The sequence below is a fragment of the Garra rufa genome, chromosome 2, assembly GCF_049309525.1.
Source record: "Garra rufa chromosome 2, GarRuf1.0, whole genome shotgun sequence".
Taxonomy (NCBI): domain Eukaryota; kingdom Metazoa; phylum Chordata; class Actinopteri; order Cypriniformes; family Cyprinidae; genus Garra; species Garra rufa.
Window position 1 is genome coordinate 49,078,302 of NC_133362.1, and position 21,628 is coordinate 49,099,929.

At 41.8% G+C, this 21,628-nt stretch overlaps 1 protein-coding gene across 1 annotated transcript in view; it reads left to right on the forward strand.

The window, feature by feature from the left end:
- ppp1r21 (protein phosphatase 1, regulatory subunit 21) overlaps nt 1-21,501 on the forward strand; it is a 31,485-nt gene extending 9,984 nt beyond the window's left edge. Inside the window, exons 11-23 of the mRNA XM_073834356.1 lie at nt 1,038-1,139; nt 1,227-1,315; nt 1,537-1,673; nt 1,752-1,844; nt 8,745-8,872; nt 8,984-9,130; nt 9,228-9,320; nt 9,390-9,611; nt 10,791-10,826; nt 10,924-11,040; nt 13,427-13,525; nt 13,608-13,736; nt 20,788-21,501. Of these exons, the coding sequence (XP_073690457.1) occupies nt 1,038-1,139; nt 1,227-1,315; nt 1,537-1,673; nt 1,752-1,844; nt 8,745-8,872; nt 8,984-9,130; nt 9,228-9,320; nt 9,390-9,611; nt 10,791-10,826; nt 10,924-11,040; nt 13,427-13,525; nt 13,608-13,736; nt 20,788-20,817 (1,422 nt within the window). The 3' untranslated portion in view covers nt 20,818-21,501. The remainder of the gene's footprint in view (nt 1-1,037; nt 1,140-1,226; nt 1,316-1,536; nt 1,674-1,751; nt 1,845-8,744; nt 8,873-8,983; nt 9,131-9,227; nt 9,321-9,389; nt 9,612-10,790; nt 10,827-10,923; nt 11,041-13,426; nt 13,526-13,607; nt 13,737-20,787) is intronic.
- Nucleotides 21,502-21,628: the final 127 nt, after the last annotated feature.

The window sequence follows — 21,628 nt, forward strand, 5'->3', positions numbered from 1 at the left end:
GACGTGTAGAAGAGGAATCAGCGTGATCTATGACACTTTAATCCTGCAATAACAACCGTCTGACTGTTCATTACAGTTGAGGTCAAACATTTGCATACACCTTGCAGAATCTGCAAAATGTTAATTATTTGACCAAAATAAGAGGGATCATACAAAATGCAGGTTATTTTTTTATTTAGTACTGACCTGAATAAGATATTTCACATAAGAGACATTTACAAAAATCCTTCAGCTCCCACAAATTCTTTTGGTTTCCATAATTTTTGTGTATTTGAACTCTTTCCGACAATGACTGTATGATTTAGAGATGCATCTTTTCACACTGAGGACAACTGAGGGACTCATATGCAACTATTACAGAAGGTTCAAACACTCACTGATGCTCCAGAAGGAAAAACCACGCATTAAGAGCCGGGGGTGAAAACTGAGCTGTACATTTTTCTTATTTTGCCTAAATATCATATTTTTTAATTTAGTACTGCGCTTCAGAAGGTACAGAAGATATTTACATGTTGCACAGAAGAAAAAATAAGTTACATTTACTGTGATCTTCAAATTCAAAAAGGCTCTTAATGCATGGTTTTTCATTCTGGAAAGGGTTCAAAAACACACAAAAAAACAGCCTGGTTTTCGAGGGGTTTTGGCCACTTTCAGAGACCAGCTAAAACCAGCTTAAACCAGCTAAGACCAGCCAATTAGCCTAGGCTTTTTGTCAGCAGGATAAATAAACAGTAACTTGTTTTTTTTGTCTGATCCCTCTTATTTTGGTAAAATAATTAACATTTTGCAGATTCTGAAAGGTGTATGTAAACTTTTGACCTCGACTGTATCTCTTCCATGTTGTTCTGCGATGTCATGTGTGATGATACATATTATGGTAGTGGACGATATGTGACACAAAATAGTGAGTGACTAGTTCAGGCTAAATCTGCAGCTCTGTTAGCCATGCTGGATTAGTGCTATAAGATATGTTTTAGTATGTCTAAAGAAAGAGAAGTTTAGTTGAACCTGATGTGATGTGATGTTCCTGTCTGTAGTTCTCTCAGTATCTGCATGAGAACGCCTCATACCTGCGTCCGCTGGAGGAAGATCTGCTGCAGTTACATCACAGCATCACAGAGGACGCCATCACCGTTCTGGTGAGAGATGCCAAATGATCACACAATCACACACACGACATAATCACGTTTGACACAGCAGGCACCGTTTGTGGTTTACGTCTGCAGGAGACGCTGGCCAAACTGCAGGACTTCTCCAGATCCTTCTCAGCCTACAGCAGCTTCCTGCAGAAGATCCTGCCCTACCAGCTCAAGAGGTCTGACACTGGTTTGAGTATTATTCAGGGCTTGCAGTTTCCAAATGAAATGTTCTCAGCTTAAATGTTGAATTTTAGCCCTGAAAATGCAAGCTCTCACAACACGGTGTGTAAAAATGTTTGTGATTAGTGCTGGTCAACATGTCTTTGTCTCAGAGGCATCATGAATGTGTTCAGTGTGTCGTTGTTTGATTGTGTGTGTGTTTGTGTGTGCTCTGCAGTCTAGAAGAGGAATGCGAGGCGTCTCTCTGCACGTCGGCGCTGGCATCCAAGAACCGGCAGTTACAGAACGACATGAAGAAGCTGACGTCCATCTTCCAGAAGCTCAAGTCTTACGTGGCTCTGCTAGCCGTGCCCAGTGAGTATGAGGCGACACGCGTGAGCCGCTGCTCTGGTGTTTGTTTGTTTGTTTACGGAGTGATGTTTTGTGCCGCAGGTGTGCGTTCAGATGCCATGTGTCAGAGCAGCGCTAATGCCGTCTTCACCCAGATGAGCGCGTGTTTACACGGCCTGCACGACGCCACCACAGGTCAGACACGACGCAACTCCAGCTCATGTGACCAACATCACATTCAAGACCAATGTGTACTTCAGCCTCGTGACGCACTTTATATTGTCAGAAGTGTCCGTGGATGTCTGCGCACACTGTCTGTGCTACGGTTTGTGTACAATAGCGCAAATAGCTGAACTGAGAGTCACTTTTCAGATAGCCAAACCACTTATATAATGGAATTCGTGCTACCTTTTTTGTCGACAATTTCAACATCTTTGGATAATAACTTGAGGTTAGTTTCACTTTCGTCGCTGCTTCCACTCTTTTTTTTTTTTTTTTTTTTGTCGTCCTGGTGTTAAGTTTTCTTCGCAAAGTGCGGCAGGAAATGAACTTTGTACTTTGACGTGCACACGCACGCTGCCCGCTGATTGGCTGTTGTCGCATATTTCTGCTGTGTGATTGGCTGTTAGATTAATCCATATCGAGCAAAAAATGTCTAGAGCTTATCATCGTTATTAACATAAATTTTATTGCGATTCGATATGATATCGTTTATCGGCCCAGCCCTAATACAGTGACAGGTTCGCCGTTCTCTCTTTTGATTGTGGACAATTAAAAAGGTCTCCACAATCTGCTTTTGAAGAAATCTACTATATTTCGTGCTACAGCGTACATTCTGTCAGATACAATTCTGCCGCCTCCGTCTCAATATATACTGTACAACGCAGCATTCATTCACATCAAATGATAACTCAGCGGCAGAGTTCCACTGGAGACACGCTTTTCAAAATCCTGTTTGTGTCCTCCCACTTTCAAATGGTTTTGTTAAAGTAATGTCTTGTATTGTAGAATGCACGCTCCACGCCCTGTAGTTATTGGTTGCGTATGGCATTAAACTGTTAGAAATGGCATTAAAAAGGGCATTAAAAGGCATTAAATAAGATTTGAAAATCCTGCATAAACCCTGACTGGGCCGAAGGCTGATTACATAACACGTTTTTTCGTGCTTTCCCCTCAATTTTTCCCCGTATTTTGCCTTTTTTTCACGATTACATAAATGAAATAGCCAATATTTGCTTTTTACAGTTTTGTCTTGCTTTTCAAAGAAAAAAATCAATTACAAAACAACAATTTAAAAAGATGTACTTAACACTGAACATTTTTAACATTCTAGTAGATATTATAGCCTACCAACAGCACAATTTAACTTAAAATTAATAAGTTAGTGAAATAATATTCTATGATTTTAAAGAGCCCCTTCTTGAATCAGACATGTGTTTTTAATGTACAAATAGATATATTTATTAAGTTTATCTGGCAAATATTCGCTGAGTTCTTGAGAAGTGCTCCTGCTCAAGATCAAAACTGCAGAAACCGCATCCTGTTTTTTTCCTTTATTTTTAGTTAGTTTAGTTATGTTTAAATACCCGTTTTTGTATTCTGGTAAACACAGTCGTTTATGTCTTCAGTGAACTGAAACAGCTGAGAAAGATGCGTGCCAGTATTAGATACGTGCATTAGCCCTTAAAGAGACAGCATCCTATAAATACCTGCAGTGAGAAGCACTGGTTATTTTACAATTAATTATTACATTTCTGCACCTGAATACTAGTGTTATTGATTTTATTAGTAACTTTGTTGTATTCGTCTATACTTGTCATTTGTGTAATTCTTCTTGTTTTGTTACTGACTTTATTATTTCAGCTAGTAGTTTTTTCTGTGGATTAGAAGTACTTAGTTAGCCTTCAGAAATTATGAAATTATGAAAAAAAACACTTTTTTATGTTTTGTTTGTTTTTTGCTGATCCTAAAAATGATCCGATCCGTGACTCAAAATCCGTGATGTGATCCGAACCGTGAGTTTTGTGATCCGTTGCACCACTACTTGAGATGTTTTATATCTATAGATTTTATTTTAGGCAAGTCATGATGATTTGAGAATGTATAGGCCACAATCAACTCGCTGTCTGCCGCTGGCCACTTGGCTGTTACTTTAAAAATCAAAAATGTATATTTAACAAACAAAAAATGCTCCAAAGGTTTTTCTAAATTGACAAAATTAAATATAATCACTTTGCCATTAGATACAAAACTGAACTACTTTAATAGCTGAAACAATAGTATAAGCAGTTTTGGCAGATATTTGTTTTTGCTTTAATCATTAAAGCAAATCTTTATTTAGAGTTAACTTTATTTTGATCAACTTCTCATAAAACAATACTTCTTATCTCATGTCATTTGATTAATTTAAGAATCTTTAGACATTCCCACACAAAAACCTCGGTTCCCTGAGATACTTCACTCGTACTGCGTCTGAAAGACGCTTTGGGGGAAATCTCCTTTTTCTCCGAGACTGAAGCAATTTCAATAACGTAGTGTTACTGCACGGCCATTGGTTCGTGCAGTGAGTAAAAAACGAACCTATGGCTCGGCAGCGGAGCTGCACAAACCTATGGCGAAAGCTCGCGCCAAATTCCGCCAGAATAGGCGGAGTATCTGGCTATATAAGCGCGCGTTTCGCCATAGGATCTCAGATTACTTCGACTGAAGCGACGACTGAGTCGTGCGGCTACATAGCACGGCCAGCAACGCAGTACTCGTTCCGTATCTCAGGGAACCGAGGTTACGGACGTAACCGAGTACGTTCCCTCTCGATACTTCACTCGTACTGCGTCTGAAAGACGCTTTGGGGAACCAGTACAATCCCGCCGTAGCTATGGTAGAGGAACGACTCATAATGGCCCTAGCACCTAGGGGCTAGTCAGGGCCATCCTATTAATGGGGAAACCCAATAACGACCGTTCAAGGGAATAATACAGTTTGGAGCTCGCAAGAGGGCCAAGGCATATATCATATAACTAGATACTGGTTAAATGGTTATCCATTTATGCAGAAAAATGCGAGCCTGTAAGGTCTGAACCTCCAGATTATAGAATCTAGCAAATGTGGACGGCAAGGCCCAGCCAGCCGCCACACAAATTTCTGCAACAGAAACTTCACTGGACCAGGCCCAGGACAAGGCAATGCCGCTAGTTGAGTGGGCTCTAACTCCCATGGGGCATTGTAGACCTAAGGAAGAGTATGCCAGCATGATAGCTTCTACTATTCATTTGGATAACCTCTGTTTCGTAACCGAAGACCCTTTGGTGCGGCCACCGAAACATACAAACAGCTGCTCCGACTGTCTGAAGGGAGCAGATCTCTCTACATAGCTCCTCAATGCCCTAACAGGACAAAGAGGATTGAAGTCTTGGCCTTGCTCGTCCCTTATCCAACAGCTCCTGAAGGAAAGACAATATCACTGATATGTCACACAATTTCGGGTCTGCACCGCGGGTGGAGCACCAAGCGGAAAAGACAGACCATTTAAGGTCATAGAGCCGTCTTGTAGACTGTGCTCTAGCCTGAGAAATAGTGCTTAAGACGTTCTCGGGAAGGTGTCCAGGCTCCCGTTGAGAGGCCATAAGTGCAGCGCCCACAATTCCGGTTGAGGGTTGAGATCTCGTCTTAGTGGAGTAGGCCAGGGGGCTGACGAGAGCATCTGAGGCAGCCCATATTTCCTGAACCGTTTCGGGATGGAGCATCCGCTCGTCTGAGGAGACGTTGCTCCGAGATAGTATGTCTGCTCCCTGATTCAGCCTGCCTGGTACATGCGTTGCTTTCAATGAACGCAGGTTCAGCTGGGCCCATTTCAAGAGACGTTCCACTAGAGTGAACAGACGTCTTGATGAAAGACCCCCCTGACAGTTTATGTAGGACATGACTGTCATGCTGTCTGAGCGGACTAAGACGTGATGTCCCTTTAAGACTGGTAGAAGGTTTTGAAGGCCTAAACACACTGCTAGCATTTCTAGACAGTTGATGTGAAGGCGGCTTTCTGCGTTCGACCAGCGGCCGAATGCCGGATTGCCGTCGCACAGTGCTCCCCAACCCGCGTTGGAAGCATCTGTCAACACCATCTTCCTTCTGTAGACCGTGTCTAGGGGAGCGCCCTGTTCCATCCACTGAGGGTCCTTCCAAGGGGTCAGGGCTGAGACGCAGGCCTGATTCACCTTGACACACAGGCGCCCCTGACGCCAGGCGTAAGATGGAACTTTCGGTTTCAGCCAATACTGAAGGGGGCGCATGCGCAGCAGGCCCAACTGAAGTACTGGGGATGCAGAAGCCATAAGGCCTGACATCCTCTGAAAAGCTTTGAGAGGGTGAAGGGCTCTGATTTTTGAAGGAGGCAGCGAGCTTTGAATGTCCAGAGCTCGTCGTGGCGCAACAACTGCCCTCATTTGGACAGAGTCGAAAACTGCTCCCAGGAACGATATATGTTGGCTGGGGGACAGATTGCTCTTGGCAAAATTGACCCTGAGTCCTAGGCACTCTTAGTGGCCGAGGAGAAAGGATCTGTGACGTGTCAGCTTGTCCTCTGACTGGACCAGAATGAGCCAGTCATCAAGGTTGTTTTAGGGCGCAAATTTCCATCTGTCTCAGGGGGAAAGAGCTGCGTCCATGCACTTCGTAAAAGTGCGGGGAGCTAGAGACAGTCCAAAAGGAAGGACTGTGTACTGACCCCTTGAAGGCGAATCTCAAGAATTGCCTGTGATGGAGGGCAATTTGGATGTGAAAGTATGCATCTTTCAGATCCAGTGAACAGAACCAGTCCCCTGGGCGTATTTGCGAGAGGATCTGGATCAGTGTAATCATTCTGAATAGCCGTCTCATGAGGGCATGGTTCAGATGTCTGCGGTCGCGGATCGGTCTTAGACCGGCTGTAGAAGCCTGACTCGCTCTGTGCTGGGGAAACCGTCTCTACGGCTTCTTTTGCCAGCAAATTCCTCACCTCTGCACGCAGAACGTCTATGTCCTTGGCGTGAACTGAGGCGGAGATCACGCCGCTGAAGCGCGGGGGTCGTCGAGCGAACTGAAGTGTGTAACCTCGTTCAAGCAGCTGATTCCTTGCCGTGGGATCGCTGCTTGATAGAAGTGGAAGAGGAATTTTGCTCTCTTTTTGCAAATGTTTGTTTTTATTTTCTCCGCTATAACAACGGCAGGTTGTGAGGGCGCTGTCAGAAAGGGCCCAGGAGTCACAACATTTTTCACAAATATATAGCCGTTGGCACACGGAACAAAACGGGGTGCTTGGAGGCTATCAAAGTGCTGTGTGCATTCTCTCATGTCCGCTTGTAGCGGACAAGGAGAGGTGCAGGTTGTCTTCATTTGAGAAAACGAGCCGCCAGCGAGACATAACACTCATCGTCTCAGCGAGCGCAGCCTCGGCGTGGGCGTGGCACAGACGCATCCAATTTGAAGCTGTCAGTAATAATCATAGTGACAGCATTCTCCTTTAGTCCACCTAAAAAGATCAAACTGCTCAAGAAGAGGAGTACTGATGATCTTTATATGTGAACATATAGGCAGATTAAAACGCTGCGCACATCCCCTCAGATCTGCTCATAGCAGACGAGGGGAGGGGCGGGGCGGGGCTGTCTTCATTGAGAAAAACAAGCCGCAAGCAAAGCTGATCCAGACATAATACTCATAGTGAGAGTGTGTCAGTCTCAGCGCACTCAGTCTCATCGTGGGCGTGGCCCAGGCGAGAGGCGCATTGAAATATAAAGCTGTCAGCAATATAGAATCATAGGTGACAGCTTTCTGCTCCGATTTGCTCAGAAGGATAGAGCCGCTCGATAAAGCGAGAGGCGCAGATCCTCATGTAACACACTGGCAGATCAAAGCTGCATAGAGAGTGACGCACACGGGGCTTTGCCGGCGTTAAATCACCTAAGTCTGATCGCGCGTTCACCGTTTCTTTCTCCGAGGTAACTTGGACAAGAGAAACGCGAGAACGGGGGAGACGGGGCGACTCCTGCGAGCAAAACAGGTACAGACTACTTAATGTAAGCAGCTCGCCTCTGTGAGCGCAGCAGAAGCGACGCATACACACACGCGAAGCTGTCAGATCAAAGTGCAACGGGAAGAGCGAACGCACGGGCTCAGTGCCGGCGTAAGATCGTTCAGAACCTGTTGCTTAGCTTCCTAACTCCACTGTCTCTTTCTCCGAGCCTTGCTGAGAGAGAAGAAACGGGAGAACGGGGTTCGCGAGCGAAAGAGCGAGACTCATACTGTCAGCGAGAGCATTCAGTCTCAGTGAGCGTACACTCACTGCCCTTTCTGCATCGTGCAGAGCCCTGCACGAGCCACTCGCATCGCGACATTTACAACAACGTCGCTAGTAAATTTGCTCTTTTAGAACTTACCTCTTAGAAGTAAACTCTTATAGACTTGCTGGATGGCGGCAGGGAATCAGCTGGGACCGCTGCTGCTGCGACGCTGAAGCCGGCAGAGAAGCGGCGAATCAGCCAAGCAGAGGGTCGCTCGTTCAGCTTGATCCGCTGCGAAGGCGTGTTCAACGGCGAGCAGCATCGAGTCTCGTAGATCAGCAAGAAATCGTCGCTGAAGGAGAAGAAATCTGAGATCCTATGGCGAAACGTGCGCTTATATAGCCAGATACTCCGCCTATTCTGGCGGAATTTGGCGCGAGCTTTCGCCATAGGTTTGTGCAGCTCCGCTGCCGAGCCATAGGTTCGTTTTTTACTCACTGCACGAACCAATGGCCGTGCAGTAACCCTGCGTTATTGAAATTGCTTCAGTCTCTGAGAAAAATGAGTTTTCCCCCAAAGCGTCTTTCAGACGCAGTACAAGTGAAGTATCGAGAGGGAACAAGAATTACTCTTTTTGCAGTGTGGTCAGAAGGTGCAGTGAGAGTTATTTCCATATTCTAGTGTTTGTGAGCAGATATTCAAGCCTTAAGCTACTTTTATTTCTTATTTTATTCTTTATTATTTATTCCTTAAATCTTCTTTACTTGTTCTCAGACTAGTCTTAAGTGTAGATCCTTTTGTGCGTGAGTCTGACCGGTGTGTGTGTGTGTGTGTGTGTGAGCAGAGCTGTCGCAGCACTACAGTCAGAAGGCGTCTCTGGAGCAGGATCTGCCCACCGTCACACAGAAGTTTCGCACCACTAACGAGTGTTTGCTGTCCTCACTGGCGTCCCTCACCAACAGCTGCAGCAAGGTCTTCACACACACACCTCTCTCACACACACACACACACACACACACACACACACACATCTCTGGCAGTACTGCGCTCCTCTTCATTCAGTCATATTTGTATCTCCTCCAGATGGCCACCTTCTTTAGCAACAACCTGGATTTCTTCGCGTCGTGTCCCGGCTACAGTCCGCGAGGAGGCTTCCTGAACCCGCTGCAGACTGACGGCGTGATGGAGAACAAGAGACGTGCTGCCACCTACATGAGCTCCATCAGAAAGGTCCTCCTTAAACTCCTTAAAGCAGAGCTCTGGCTTTCAGTTATCAGACTCAGAGTCGTGGTATTGTTCTCTTGACTGAGCGTGGTTGTGTTTTCAGGTGCGCTCAGAGTCTGTGCCGTACAGAGAAGCTTTGGCAAACAGACACGTTCTGACGAGCTCCACCGAGAGCAGAGAGGGACTCATGCAGCAGGTATATCTGCAGTTTTTCTGTTTGTCTGTGCGTGTGTTTGCGTGTGCTGACGGTGCGTGTGTTGCTCAGGTGGTTCAGAGTCAGGAGAAGATCTCTCGTCTGGAGCAGGAGAAGGAGCACTGGCTGCTGGAGGCTCAGCTGGGACAGGTGCGTCTGCAGAAGGAGATTCAGCGCATCGCTCAGCTGGAGGCTCAGATCGCAGACGGACATCCGCCGGAGACTCAGAGCGCAGCAGACGACCCTGATGCCACCTGTGCTGACGCTCCAGACACCGTTCAGGACAGCAGTGTGGTGAGTGACGCAAACACACATTCATAAGGTGAACCAGCGGGACACTGACTGCTCTTCAACACTCCTGTGTGTTCTGATGGGTTCATATTTGATTGAGCTGTGCAGTCTGCTAGTGTCTAGACAGTTTACAATTAATCAGTCAATTATAGATTAAACTGCCCTAAGGAATTTAGTCAGTAAATCGCATCAGCACAATTATCTGTTCCCCATAAAATCCTGTTCATTCTTCATTCAATTCAATTCCATTGACCATTATTCAGTGGATTTATACAAGTACATATCATGCATTAAACACCAATATACAGATGACCATCCTACATCCTTATTGAGATCAAAGTAAAAAAAAATCACAGTGAAGTATGGACTTACTTCACTCAGTCATTTATTTACTTTATAACAGTAAATAAATATCAGTTATCGGGCACATAAACATGCAAATAACCAGTATCCGTATCGGTTCTAAAAATCAATATCGGTCGATCACAAGCTCCAACCGATGTTCTTAACTTAGAAAACTCTAAGTCAGAAAAAGTGAATTGACTTGTACCTGAACTTTAAAGGGGATTCAGCCATCTTTTTATTTGTGATATACTGTCTCAGTCTAAATTACATTCACAATGGTGTTTTAAAAAGCCAAACAAATTTGGAATACAATAATAATAACAACAGTGACAGTAAGATTGCAAAACAATTGCACTGCAAAAATAAATAAAGAATATTTGCTAGGTATATTATTTTTGCTTTACACCACAGCAGGGAAATATCAATACTTCTGTCCCATTTTCTACATTTGAAAGAGATGTTTTGATTTTGGACTGCAGTTCACTGTGAACTGAGACGTTCTGAGATGCGGAAAACACCAGATCACCAGCTGATTTCCTGGACCAAATGTGTGCACTTCACTTTGAAACACGCTTGATGAAGGGATTAAGCCATATTGCGTTTCTGTTTTTAGTTTGTTTGACAGATACAGATAGTGTCTGGCTCAGTGGCATAAAGGCTCAAAACACAACTTTAAAGACCTTATATGTTAGAATAAGTAGTTTAAATATATTTTAAAAACTACACTTTTTGCCCCAATTATATTATCTGTTATCACATATTACTGGATGTAAAGTAAATGCATTATTAAACTGTTTTCTTCATCTGTAATGTGTAATGATGTGTCTGTATTGTCAGATCGGGATGTTGACCATCACTCCCTGCAGCGAGAGCGTATGTATTTATCTTCATTCTCTTCATTAACTGTATCTGCACACTCATACTGTAGGAACGTAAATCAGGAGGTGTTGTTGATGTTTGTGTGCCGTAGGCCGCGGACGAGGAGTCTCGTGAACATCTGATCAAACATCATTACATGAGCCGTGTGTCGGAGCTCACCGCTCAACTGCAGATGTGTGACAGTAAAGCCGTCCACTTCCACGCTGAGGTCAGTCATTCAAACACCGTCAGCACACTCACTGATCACTGATCAGCCCAGACCTCAGCATCCATTACAACAAGCAGGAATTTAGTAGATGCACACATTTATAAATGAACCCGCTCATGTACAGCTGCTCTGTAGTTTTAGAGTGTGTTTTAGAGCTGGCCAGTATGATGATATATGTGACCCTGGACCACAAAACCAGTCATAAGGTTAAATTTGACAAAACTGAGATTTATACATCATAGCTCAATAAATAAGCTTTCTATTGATGTATGGTTTGTTAGGATAGGACAATATTTGACTGAGATACATCTATTTGAAATCAGAAATCTGAGGATGCAAAAAAATCAAAAAGACTGAGAAAATCACCTTTAAAGTTGTCCAAATTAGGTTCTTAACAATGCATATTACAAATCAAAAATTACATTTTGATATGTTTACAGTAGGAATTTTACAAAAAATCTTCATGGAACATGAACTTTACTTAATTTCTTAATGATTTTTGGCATAAAAGAAAAATCAAAAATTTTGACCCATGCAATGTATTTTTGGCTGTTGCTACAAATATACCCCAGCGACTTAAGACTGGTTTTGTGCTCCAGGGTCACATATAACACTGATATCCTCTGGATATCTGAAGTCGTCTGGATTCAGATCTAGATGTATTGTGTTTTTATTACGCTCATATATCAGCAACTCCAGTAAATGACTGAGCTGTCAAAGACAATTATGAGATTTCAATACTGGTCAGTTTAGTTCTAAATGAGAAAACAGTATACTTGGAAATGATCAATAAACATAGAATAGTTGTTTTGAATGGAAAATAGCCGTCACTGATGTTTTTCCCCCGTATCATATGATATTGGTATGTTTTATGGTTATTCATTTACCATTAATGGGAATGGATATGTTTTTCACATGCTTGTTAGACCTTGAGAATTAAGGTAAAAATGACTTTGTTTAATCACAATTGAACTTCAGTAAGATACCCTTTAAGTTAAGTTCTAATGAAATCTGTTTTATTTATGTTTTTAGATTCTGTGTTTTATCATTTAATTTAACATAACTGAATGAACAAAATGAATGAAATAAATTAATAAAACTTTAACAACTTAATTAAGCTTTTATAATGACATCAACATTGGCAAAAATGACAATTTTTTTTGTCAAATAACAGGGTGTCCACGGGTCTTTTAAAATGTCTTAAATTCAGATTTGATGGGTCTTAAATATTTTTGGTCACATTACCGCTAAAATATCTTAAGTCTGACGGACCTAATGACTGTTTACAATCATTGTAGTTATTAGTTATTAAGTTACTTACATTTTAGACACCATATTTACTGTTCTGTTCTGTTTCACCAATGAAAATAGTTCCAAACAATGATCACAGAAGAATTATAGCACATTCTCCAACACTGAATGATTTTACTGAATGATTCAGCGGTTTTTTTTTTAAGGAATCCGTTGTATGAAACACTTCATGCTCATTTGTTAAGTGACTTACCGCCACCTACTGGTAGTTTAGTATGTTTAAAAGTATCCTCTGACATTTCTTATTTGTATATTCATAAATGTATTTAAAACATTAATCTCATTACATTATTTATTGCAGTTGTAATTTTGCAGTGTAAATTATTTAATCTGACCGGTAACCGCTCTTTAGAATTTATTGATAAATTGTAAGAATTTGACATGAAAGGTGAAGCATACATTTCAAAAGTTTAAAAAACAGGTCTTTATAAAGGAAAATAAAAATCTGATTTATTTGTGTAAAAGCTGATATGAAAATATTGCTTCAGAATAAATAGTTTACACCACTAAAATCTCTGTGATGCGGTACTTTTGTGGGGATCTTTTGTGTGGAATATTGTCTCCTGATATGAAAGTTTATTGTAGTAATAAATATGATTCATGACAGCGATGAAATGTAGTTTTCTTTTTACATTTAACACATTAAATATTATATGTATGTATGCAGTGTAATGTGCATTTACATTACAGGTTTAGGTCTTAAATTTCGTATAAGGTGGTATTAAAAAGGTCTTAAAAATTTCACTTTTTCAAATCTGCAGAAACCCTGAATAAGATGCAGCAAAACAGAAGTGTATAAATGAAATATCTTGGTTGTATGATATTCCTTAAAATAGTAATTTTGTTATTACTAGGTACATTTTAGTATACAATTGTAATCTACCTGTAATAATTTCTTCAAGTTAAACCAGACTTTTTTGGTAGTTCTGAGGCAGACCTATTAGCGATGCATTGATTGAATGCTGACATGTTTATTTGGGCTGTGTTACGTTAGACTGTTAGATCAGTCCATATTGAGCTAGAATGTCCAGAGCTTGTCATTAACAAAGTAAACACTCGCCGTCTTGTCTTCCAGTGTCGAGCTGTCGCCAAACGTCTGACCATAGCGGAGAAGACCCGCGAGACGCTGACGGAGGAGCTGAAGATGGCTAACCAGAACATCACCCGCTTACAGGTACCGCTAGCAGCAGCGCTCATCCACACTGGAGTCTGTAGTGGAGTGTGTTCACTGACGTCAGTGTTCTGCTGTGCTTCAGGATGAGCTCAGCACCACCAAGAGGAGCTATGAAGATCAGCTGAGCATGATGAGCGATCACCTGTGCAGCATGAACGACACGCTCAGCAAACAGCGAGACGAGATCGACACGCTCAAACTCGCCTCCAAGGTCAGACCTCAGAGCTAATGCACATGCAGTCTCTGACAGTCCTCATATTGCTGTGTCATTTTGACTCTGAAATACGGTTTAGATTTCTCACCCATGAAGAATTGATTAAATGTGTTGGAAGTAAATGCTGATTTAATAATAAACTCTTTAAGCTAAACATTTTAGCATTTAAACATTTAAATGTGAGCTGCTAGATGTCTCCACCAGGGATTTTCTATTACCTTTAAACATGTAAGAGATCATCGTACGATAAAATACTGTTTCAGACCTCGGTTTTCGTCCTCACTGGAGAATTTGCTAAAACTAGCTGCCAATTTAATAATTTCCTACATCCTCCATATTATCAGACTGGAAACAAGCTGACTGATGCAACTGACTATTTGGCCTCCAGCATCCATATTTGACTGACTTATAATACATCACTGGATAATATTATAGTTTACATTTTGAGATGAAATAAGAAATCATAAAGTTGAGATTGACTGTATAGTACATAGCTTTATGTGAATGTACTATATGTCTGCAGGTAAAGTTGGATATATTTGCTGCAGATTGTTATTAATTATTAATTTGAGGTATTAATTGATAATGTGGTGACATTGAGAATTATGAAACCCAGAAGGGTTTTGTTCAGTTCATAACAGTTTTTGTAGTGACAAGCAAAAGTACTATTAGTTAACACACATTAATGGATAAATTGACTCATCATCATGTTGTTTCACACCTGTATGAGTTTCTTTCTTCTGTTGAACACAAAAGATGATGTTTGGAAGAATGTGGGTAACCAAACAGTTGCTGGTTGCTATTGACTTCTGTATGGACAAAAATGACTTTGAAAGTTAAAAGCAGAAGAGAGAAAATCATTCAGGTTCGGAACATGAGGACGAGAGATGACCCTGAATTAATAAGAATAACACTCTGAAGTTTTGTGCAATACATGGAGACTGTTTGTTTTCTAGGCTTTATAGACAGATGAGTTGAGAGTGGCTCTTGAAGGACCAGCACCACATCCTCTTGTAGCTCTCTTTCAAAAATATATTTTCCAGAATCTGGCAGTAAGTTTTAAGAGTTCATTTTGGTCCATCTCTGCAAGGATAGGAGATGGACTAAAACTTACTGCCAGATTCTGGAGGATAAACTGGAAAGAGAGCTACAAGAGGATGTGGTGCTGGTCCTTCAAGAGCCACTCTCAACTCATCTGTCTATAAAGCCTATAAAACAAACAGTCTCCATGTATTTCACAACACTTCAGAATGTTATTCTTATTAATTGAGGGTCATTTTTTAGGATTTTTTTGCCCAAGCAAAGTCTCTGAGAACCTGACACATTGCACTTCTGGTTCCTGATGGTTTCATATCTAATTCTTAACATTAATTCTTACTTTTTTTTTGCTATTAACATGCATCTTTTCTCCTCCACCTGTTTTTTCTGACAATGCAGACGCGACGAGCGTTTTTCTGTCCGGTGGTCATGCCTTAACTTTGCAGATTCCAGTATTGTATTAGTATTGCATCCTTCTCATGGCCATTTAATAGTTTTTGACTTTTCAGTCTGAGGTAAATCTCTTTTTTAGCTCATTTTATCTGTAAAAGAAAATGTGCCTAATAATTCTGCACACCTGAATATAAGGAGTTTTTCACTTCCAGCCTTCATGGACAATTATATATCACTTATAAATAATTAAATACAAAATGAATAGTAGTTATTAAGATTGATGTGGTTTGTAATTGGTCAAATGTGGTTGGAAAAAAAATATGACCACAATATCAACCTAATGCCTAATAATTATGCACACAGTGTATGAACGGAAGGAGAGAGACAGGTCTGTAGTTCTCAATGAGTGAAGTGTTCGGTGTAGGTTTTTTGAGCAGTGGGGTTACCTGGGCCTGCTTGAATGTAGTGGGGAAAGTGCCTGTGAGAAGAGATGTGTTGATGATGTCAAGTCAAGTCACCTTTATTTATATAGCGCTTTCAACAATACAGATTGTGTCAAAGCAACTGCACAGTATTTAAACAGAACAATAATATGTAAGTAACGCATTATTGTAACAATCAATTTTCAGTTAAAGGCAGTTCATCAATGAATTCAGTGATATCATCATTCAGTTCAGTTCAAATAGTATACGATATCGCTGGAAAGTGTCCCCAACTAAGCAAGCCAGAGGCGACAGCAGCAAGGAACCAAAACTCCACAGGTGACAGAAATGGAGAAAAAAACCTTGGGAGAAACCAGGCTCAGTCGGGGGACCAGTTCTCCTCTGGCCAGACCAAACCAGCAGTTTGTGCCAATGTCAGATTGTAGAGAACTCATCAGGATCCTGTGGTGTAGCGCCGATGGCCGTCTAGGTGGCGAGGTCTTCATTGATGATCCGTCTCTGGAGCCCATGATCTGAGCTGGGTGTGTGAGCACTGGTAGGATTGTAGGAGAGATTGCTTGGAGAAGGTATGAGGGGATAGGATCTAAAGCACATGTCGTCGGATGGCTGGAGAGGAGAAGTTTGGATACCTGTGCCTCCGAGTAAGGACAGAAGGAGAAGAGGGGAGTTCCACACATAGTTCTTGTACAGTATGTGTGGAGCTGAGAACTGACTACAGATAGATGTAGTTTTGTCTGTAAAGAATGTGGCCAAATCATCAGCTGTTATAGAAGTGTTGGAGGGGGACAGAGCAATGAATTAAAAGTTTTGAAAAGGTTGCGTGTGTCTGGAGTTGGTTGCCAGATTTGTGGGTGAATGTAGTGACGATGTGTTTTAGATGAAGCTAGGAGTGAATGGAAGTCTGCAGCATGAGGCCCTGATCACACCGAACGCGTTTTTGCAGTTGGAGGCGCCTCTTTTGAATGGTTTTCTGTTGGCAGTGAGCGTTCTGCGCGCTGCTTATGCGCCCCTGGCGCCTTGCGTTTTCGCCGCCTGCTGCGCCTCGCGTTTTTGCAGGAGCACTCTGAGCGCCTGAAGTTGAAAAAAAAATCAACTCTGAGCGGAAAAACGCCCAACGTCATTCGCGTTCTTTTCCATTGTCCAATCGAATGAATGGAGAGGCGGGCCTTCTGTTGTGGTGACAAGTTTACCGTTGCTTAAAAAGTCCGGAGACTGCAAGAAATGGAGGAGAAACCTTTGGTGTCTATTGTGGGTAACCCGGAGCTGTATTTTTTAGGGTTTCTGCTAATATGACAGTTTACTTAACAGCAAAAAACTACGATTTTAGAGCGCTCGCGTTATAATCCTTTGATTTGACTGACAGGACAGCTGTTTTGGTCGTTGCTTAGCAACATAAAAAAAACGCAGCACACTGGTCTTTTATTAAAAGTCACCAAAAAAGGCAGTGCTGTGCGCCTCGTGTTTTTAGAACTAAAAGACGCATTCGGTGTGATCGGGGCCGAAGGCTTGTCGAGGTGAATATTAAAGTCACCAAAGACTAAAAGTGGAGTGCCATCCTCTGGAAATGAGGACATCAGCCCATCCGGCTCCTCTAAGAAGATGCTGAGTTGACTAGGAGGGTGATAAATGACCACAACATGGAGTTTGATAGGAGATGTAACAGTAAACCAACCGTGAAAGAGAAAGGTTCAGTGGAAGAAGTGATGATAGGACGCAGGTTGGCAGGATTGCGTTGACGTTTGCGTGTGGTGTTTGGGCGGAGTGTGGAGACCACCGGAATGAATTGGAAACACATGATAGAGGAGGACAGAAAGGAGAGTGAATAAAAGAAAAAGTAAAGGAAAATTTACGTTGCCGGTTTCATTGCTCGGTTAAAGTCGCGCAGGAAAAGTTGCAGGTCTTTACCCTTGTCGGTCTTTCATATCAAACTCTCAGATTTCAAACTCTGTCCTATTTTTTCTTTACTCAAACAATAAAAAACGTTTTCTTTTCATTCGATATCTCACCATGGGAACGCCTCAGGCGTGACGGACTGTAGAAGCACTAATTACACAATGTCTGTCAGACTGACAAATCAATAGTGGCAGTGGTCAGGGAGTCCCACATCCCTGCTGTAGAACTGTGGCGTCATTCTCACTTTCCTCCCTGTCAAGATTATGGAAGCTGCACTCAGCTGAACCATTATCAGATTTACCGCTCCACTGTTTAAGGACTGAGCCAACTGGTGATGTCATGAACAAATCTTACATGCTTTCTTGTGTTGAGTGGGAAAATATCCATGTCAATGTGAGTTTTTCCAGTCCTGGGAATAAACAGCCTGATATTCCAATCGATGTGTTTGTCAGATCAGATAACAAGAGGTGGGGTGTGTGCTCTCTACAGCTTCACAGACTACTGGTGTGGAGCAGCACTTGGTTTCTGTTGTTGCAGGGAACAGATGTGTTGGGAATAATGAACAGGGAAGCTGATCTGTTGTCCAGAGGAAGTCCCCTGTATGAAGAATGGACACTTGACCCGCAGGTGGTGATTCAGTTGTGGCAGAGATATGTATAGGCGTATCATGCAAAAACAGGAAGTGCCCTCTGTTCTTTGCCCTAGTGGGAGAAGATGCAGCGTTGGGTGTGGATGCTCTAGAGGACTCATGGCCGAACGTATTGTTGTACACGTTTCCCCCGCTGAGCTAATACTAGAGAGAGTATGGGAATTCAGACATTAATTGATTCAGATTGCACCGTATTAGCCAGGAAAATGTGGATAGCGGAGATAGTTCCACTTCTTAACGACGTGAATGAAATATCACGTTTTTGTATTGTGCTTAGAAAACGGCAGCGAAAATAGCCTAGAATTATGCTTTCAGTGCAAATAGAAATCTTATACAGTATTCGTTGATCTAAAATAGTAATTGTGCAACAGCTGTCAACCCTGTCAGTACACAGATGCATGCTCTGAACTTATTCACCTGCGGACCACTTATGTGCACCCCTTTAATTCATTATAATCTTTACTGTTCTTCAATATTTAATTTGAATAAATCTGTCAAGTTTTTTATGACAGCCACCATTTAAATGTTTCTATATTAAAAATCAAAGTAGAAATATAATTATGTAATTGTAATTTTATAACTTTATTACAAAAATCTTCAGTGATTTAAATGTTTGAATACAACTCATTTAAACATTCAGTATTATTGGAATGTGCTACCAACTGACTCTGATGTATATTTTACAGCATTTTTTTTTTGTTTGAGTTGTGGACTTGACTCGGACTCGAGTCCCAACTTGTGACTTGACTTGACATAATCAAAGAAGACTTGCAAGTCGACTTAGACTTTGACAGCAATGACTCGAGACTTGACTTGGACTTGAACCCTGTGACTCGGCGAGTCTTTATACCACTTAATTACTTTATATAACTTAATACCGCTTTATACTACTTAATTACCATAAACCTATATTTTTAAAACCTTATATGTAGCCTACATACACTGTGTGCTCAATTATTAGGCAAGTTGTATTTTTGATACATTTTGTTATTTACAAAAATTTACAAATAAACATTTCTGAAATTTCAAAAAGAAAACCTCAGTGACCAATATAACCACCCTTCTTTTCGATAACAGTCACAAGCCTTCCATTCACAGAGTCAGTCAGTTTCTTGATCTGCTCAGAATCAACTTTGTGTGCAGCCGCAACCACAGCCTCCCAGACACTGTTCAGAGAGGGGCACTGTTTACCTTCACTGTACATGTCCTGCTTAAGAAGGGCCCAAAACTTCTCAATAGGGTTGAAGTCAGGTGAAGAAGGGGGCCATGTCATTAGTTTTTCATCTTTAAGGCCTTCACTGGCCAGCCACGCAGTGGAGTACTTTGATGCATGTGATGGAGCGTTGTCTTGCATAAAAATCAAAGTCTTCTCGAAAGAAGCAGACTTTTTCCTGTACCACTACTTGAAGAAAGTGTTTTCAACCCGAAAAGGTCCAACTAGCTCATCTTTAATAATACCTGCCCATACCAGTACCCCACCTCCACCTTGCTGGCATCTGAGTGGAAGCGGAGCTCTGTGTCCGTTACTGATCCAACCACAGGCCCATCCATCTGGTCCGTCAAGAGTCACTCTCATCTCATCAGTCCACAAAACCTTTGAAAAATCTGTCTTCAGATATTTCTTGGCCCATTCTTGACGTTTCAACTTATGTGTCTTGTTCAGAGGTGCTCGGGGTTTAGCCTTTCTTACCTTGGCCATGTCTCTGAGAACTGAACACCTCGTACTTCTTGACACTCCATGTAGGTTGCGGTTGTGGAATATGGCAACACTGGAGGATGATGGGTTCCTGGTAGCTTCATCTTTGATTTTTCTCAAATCTTTGGCGGTTAGGCGGTGTTCACACTTGGTGTCTTTTTTTTAACTGCCATCATCTTTTTTACATTATAACCCTATGGAGTAAACCGTCTTTTCAAAAAAGCCCTAAACGCTTTTTTTTAAACGCCACCGCCGGCGTCTTTTTCTGCAGCTCATAGCGTCTTTTTAAGTTGAAAAAAGTTGAACTTTTCTGAAGAAAACGCCCTACATCCAGCTTCCTTTTTTATCGACATTTCTGCAGCACACATAGGCTACTGCTGCAGCTGTTGTTATAGCAACAAAAAGACGCCTTCTGCTGCAACACTTCCAGACTTTTTTGTAACTAAAAAAACGCCCTTGTCAACCTCTTAACCAGCTCAATATTTCATGCAGCGCCATGATTACAACTATCATTTCGCTCGTCTCTGAACAATTTTGACCAATTTGTTATCAATAGGATTTGTTGAAGGAATGCAAACAATGACTTGGTCCCACCTGTTTTTTTGTTTTTTCTTGAAAAAAAATGGTCACATATTGTACTTGATATACAACCAAAATAATCTATTTTGAATCAAAATAAATTAAAATCTAAGCTTGTGAATCAGAATTGCATTGAACCATGAATTTACCGGCCCTAATAGAAATACTGTTGTGATGAGTGGCATTGCTAGGAATTCTGGGTCCTCAAAAGTGAGGGGGTGGGGGAAGCAGGCCCCACTAGAGTCGCCTCTGCTTGTGATAATAAGACTCGTCTGTAATAATGAAACCTTGCAAAATCTCCAAAGTGATGTTCGACATGGAGTGAAATCTAATCTGTGTTGTGCTGGACTCTTGCAGGGAAACTCAAAGAAGAACAAGAGCCGATAATGTGGCCAGACGTCTGTCTCGGTGACGCCGAACATTCCCACACCAAACAGAGACATGTGACAGGAAGCAGCTGATCTCCAGAGGAACTATGGTTGAGAGTGAGCGTGTGTGTGTGTGTGTGTGTGTGTGTGTGTGTGTGTGTGTGTGTGTGTGTGTGTGTGTGTGTGTAATGGTGGAATTACAGCGTCTGTTTCTCCTCACACAGATGTTGTTTGTTACTCATACACACTCAAGTCTGTTTTAATTCTGCAGAGAAGCACGTGTGAATGATTCAGGAGGTAAATCAGTGATGTGAAATGGTAAAATCATGGTGATTTCCACATGAATTTAATGATGAAATCTTCCAGATGAGAGGGGTCCATGTGAATGAACACATTGAATCCACAGTGATTTTCCTGCTTCATTTCCTCAGAAAATAAACCATGTTTTTATGCACTAAATATATTGTTGTTGTCTAGAGTTCATGAAGTCATATATCACAGATGGAGATTATTGTGCGGTCGAGTATGATGTGAATCTATCACTCAAACCATTCAGCTCTGGAATGCTCTGATCATTGATGAAGAGCAGCATGAGTGTCATGATCATCTCATCATAGTCTTTTATTTCTCTTTATATGGGTCTGTTTAGCAGCACAATGTACTGGATTCAACCAAAATCAACAAAATAAAGCTGTAAACTCAACCACTTTGAAGTCCGTTTTTTTTTTTTGTATGAGCCTAATGTTCCTCTAAAGTGGACTAAAAAAAAAGTTGTTTTTGGGAGCTGAAGTTCCTCCCGTTCTCCAAACTACGATTCCTACTACCGTTGA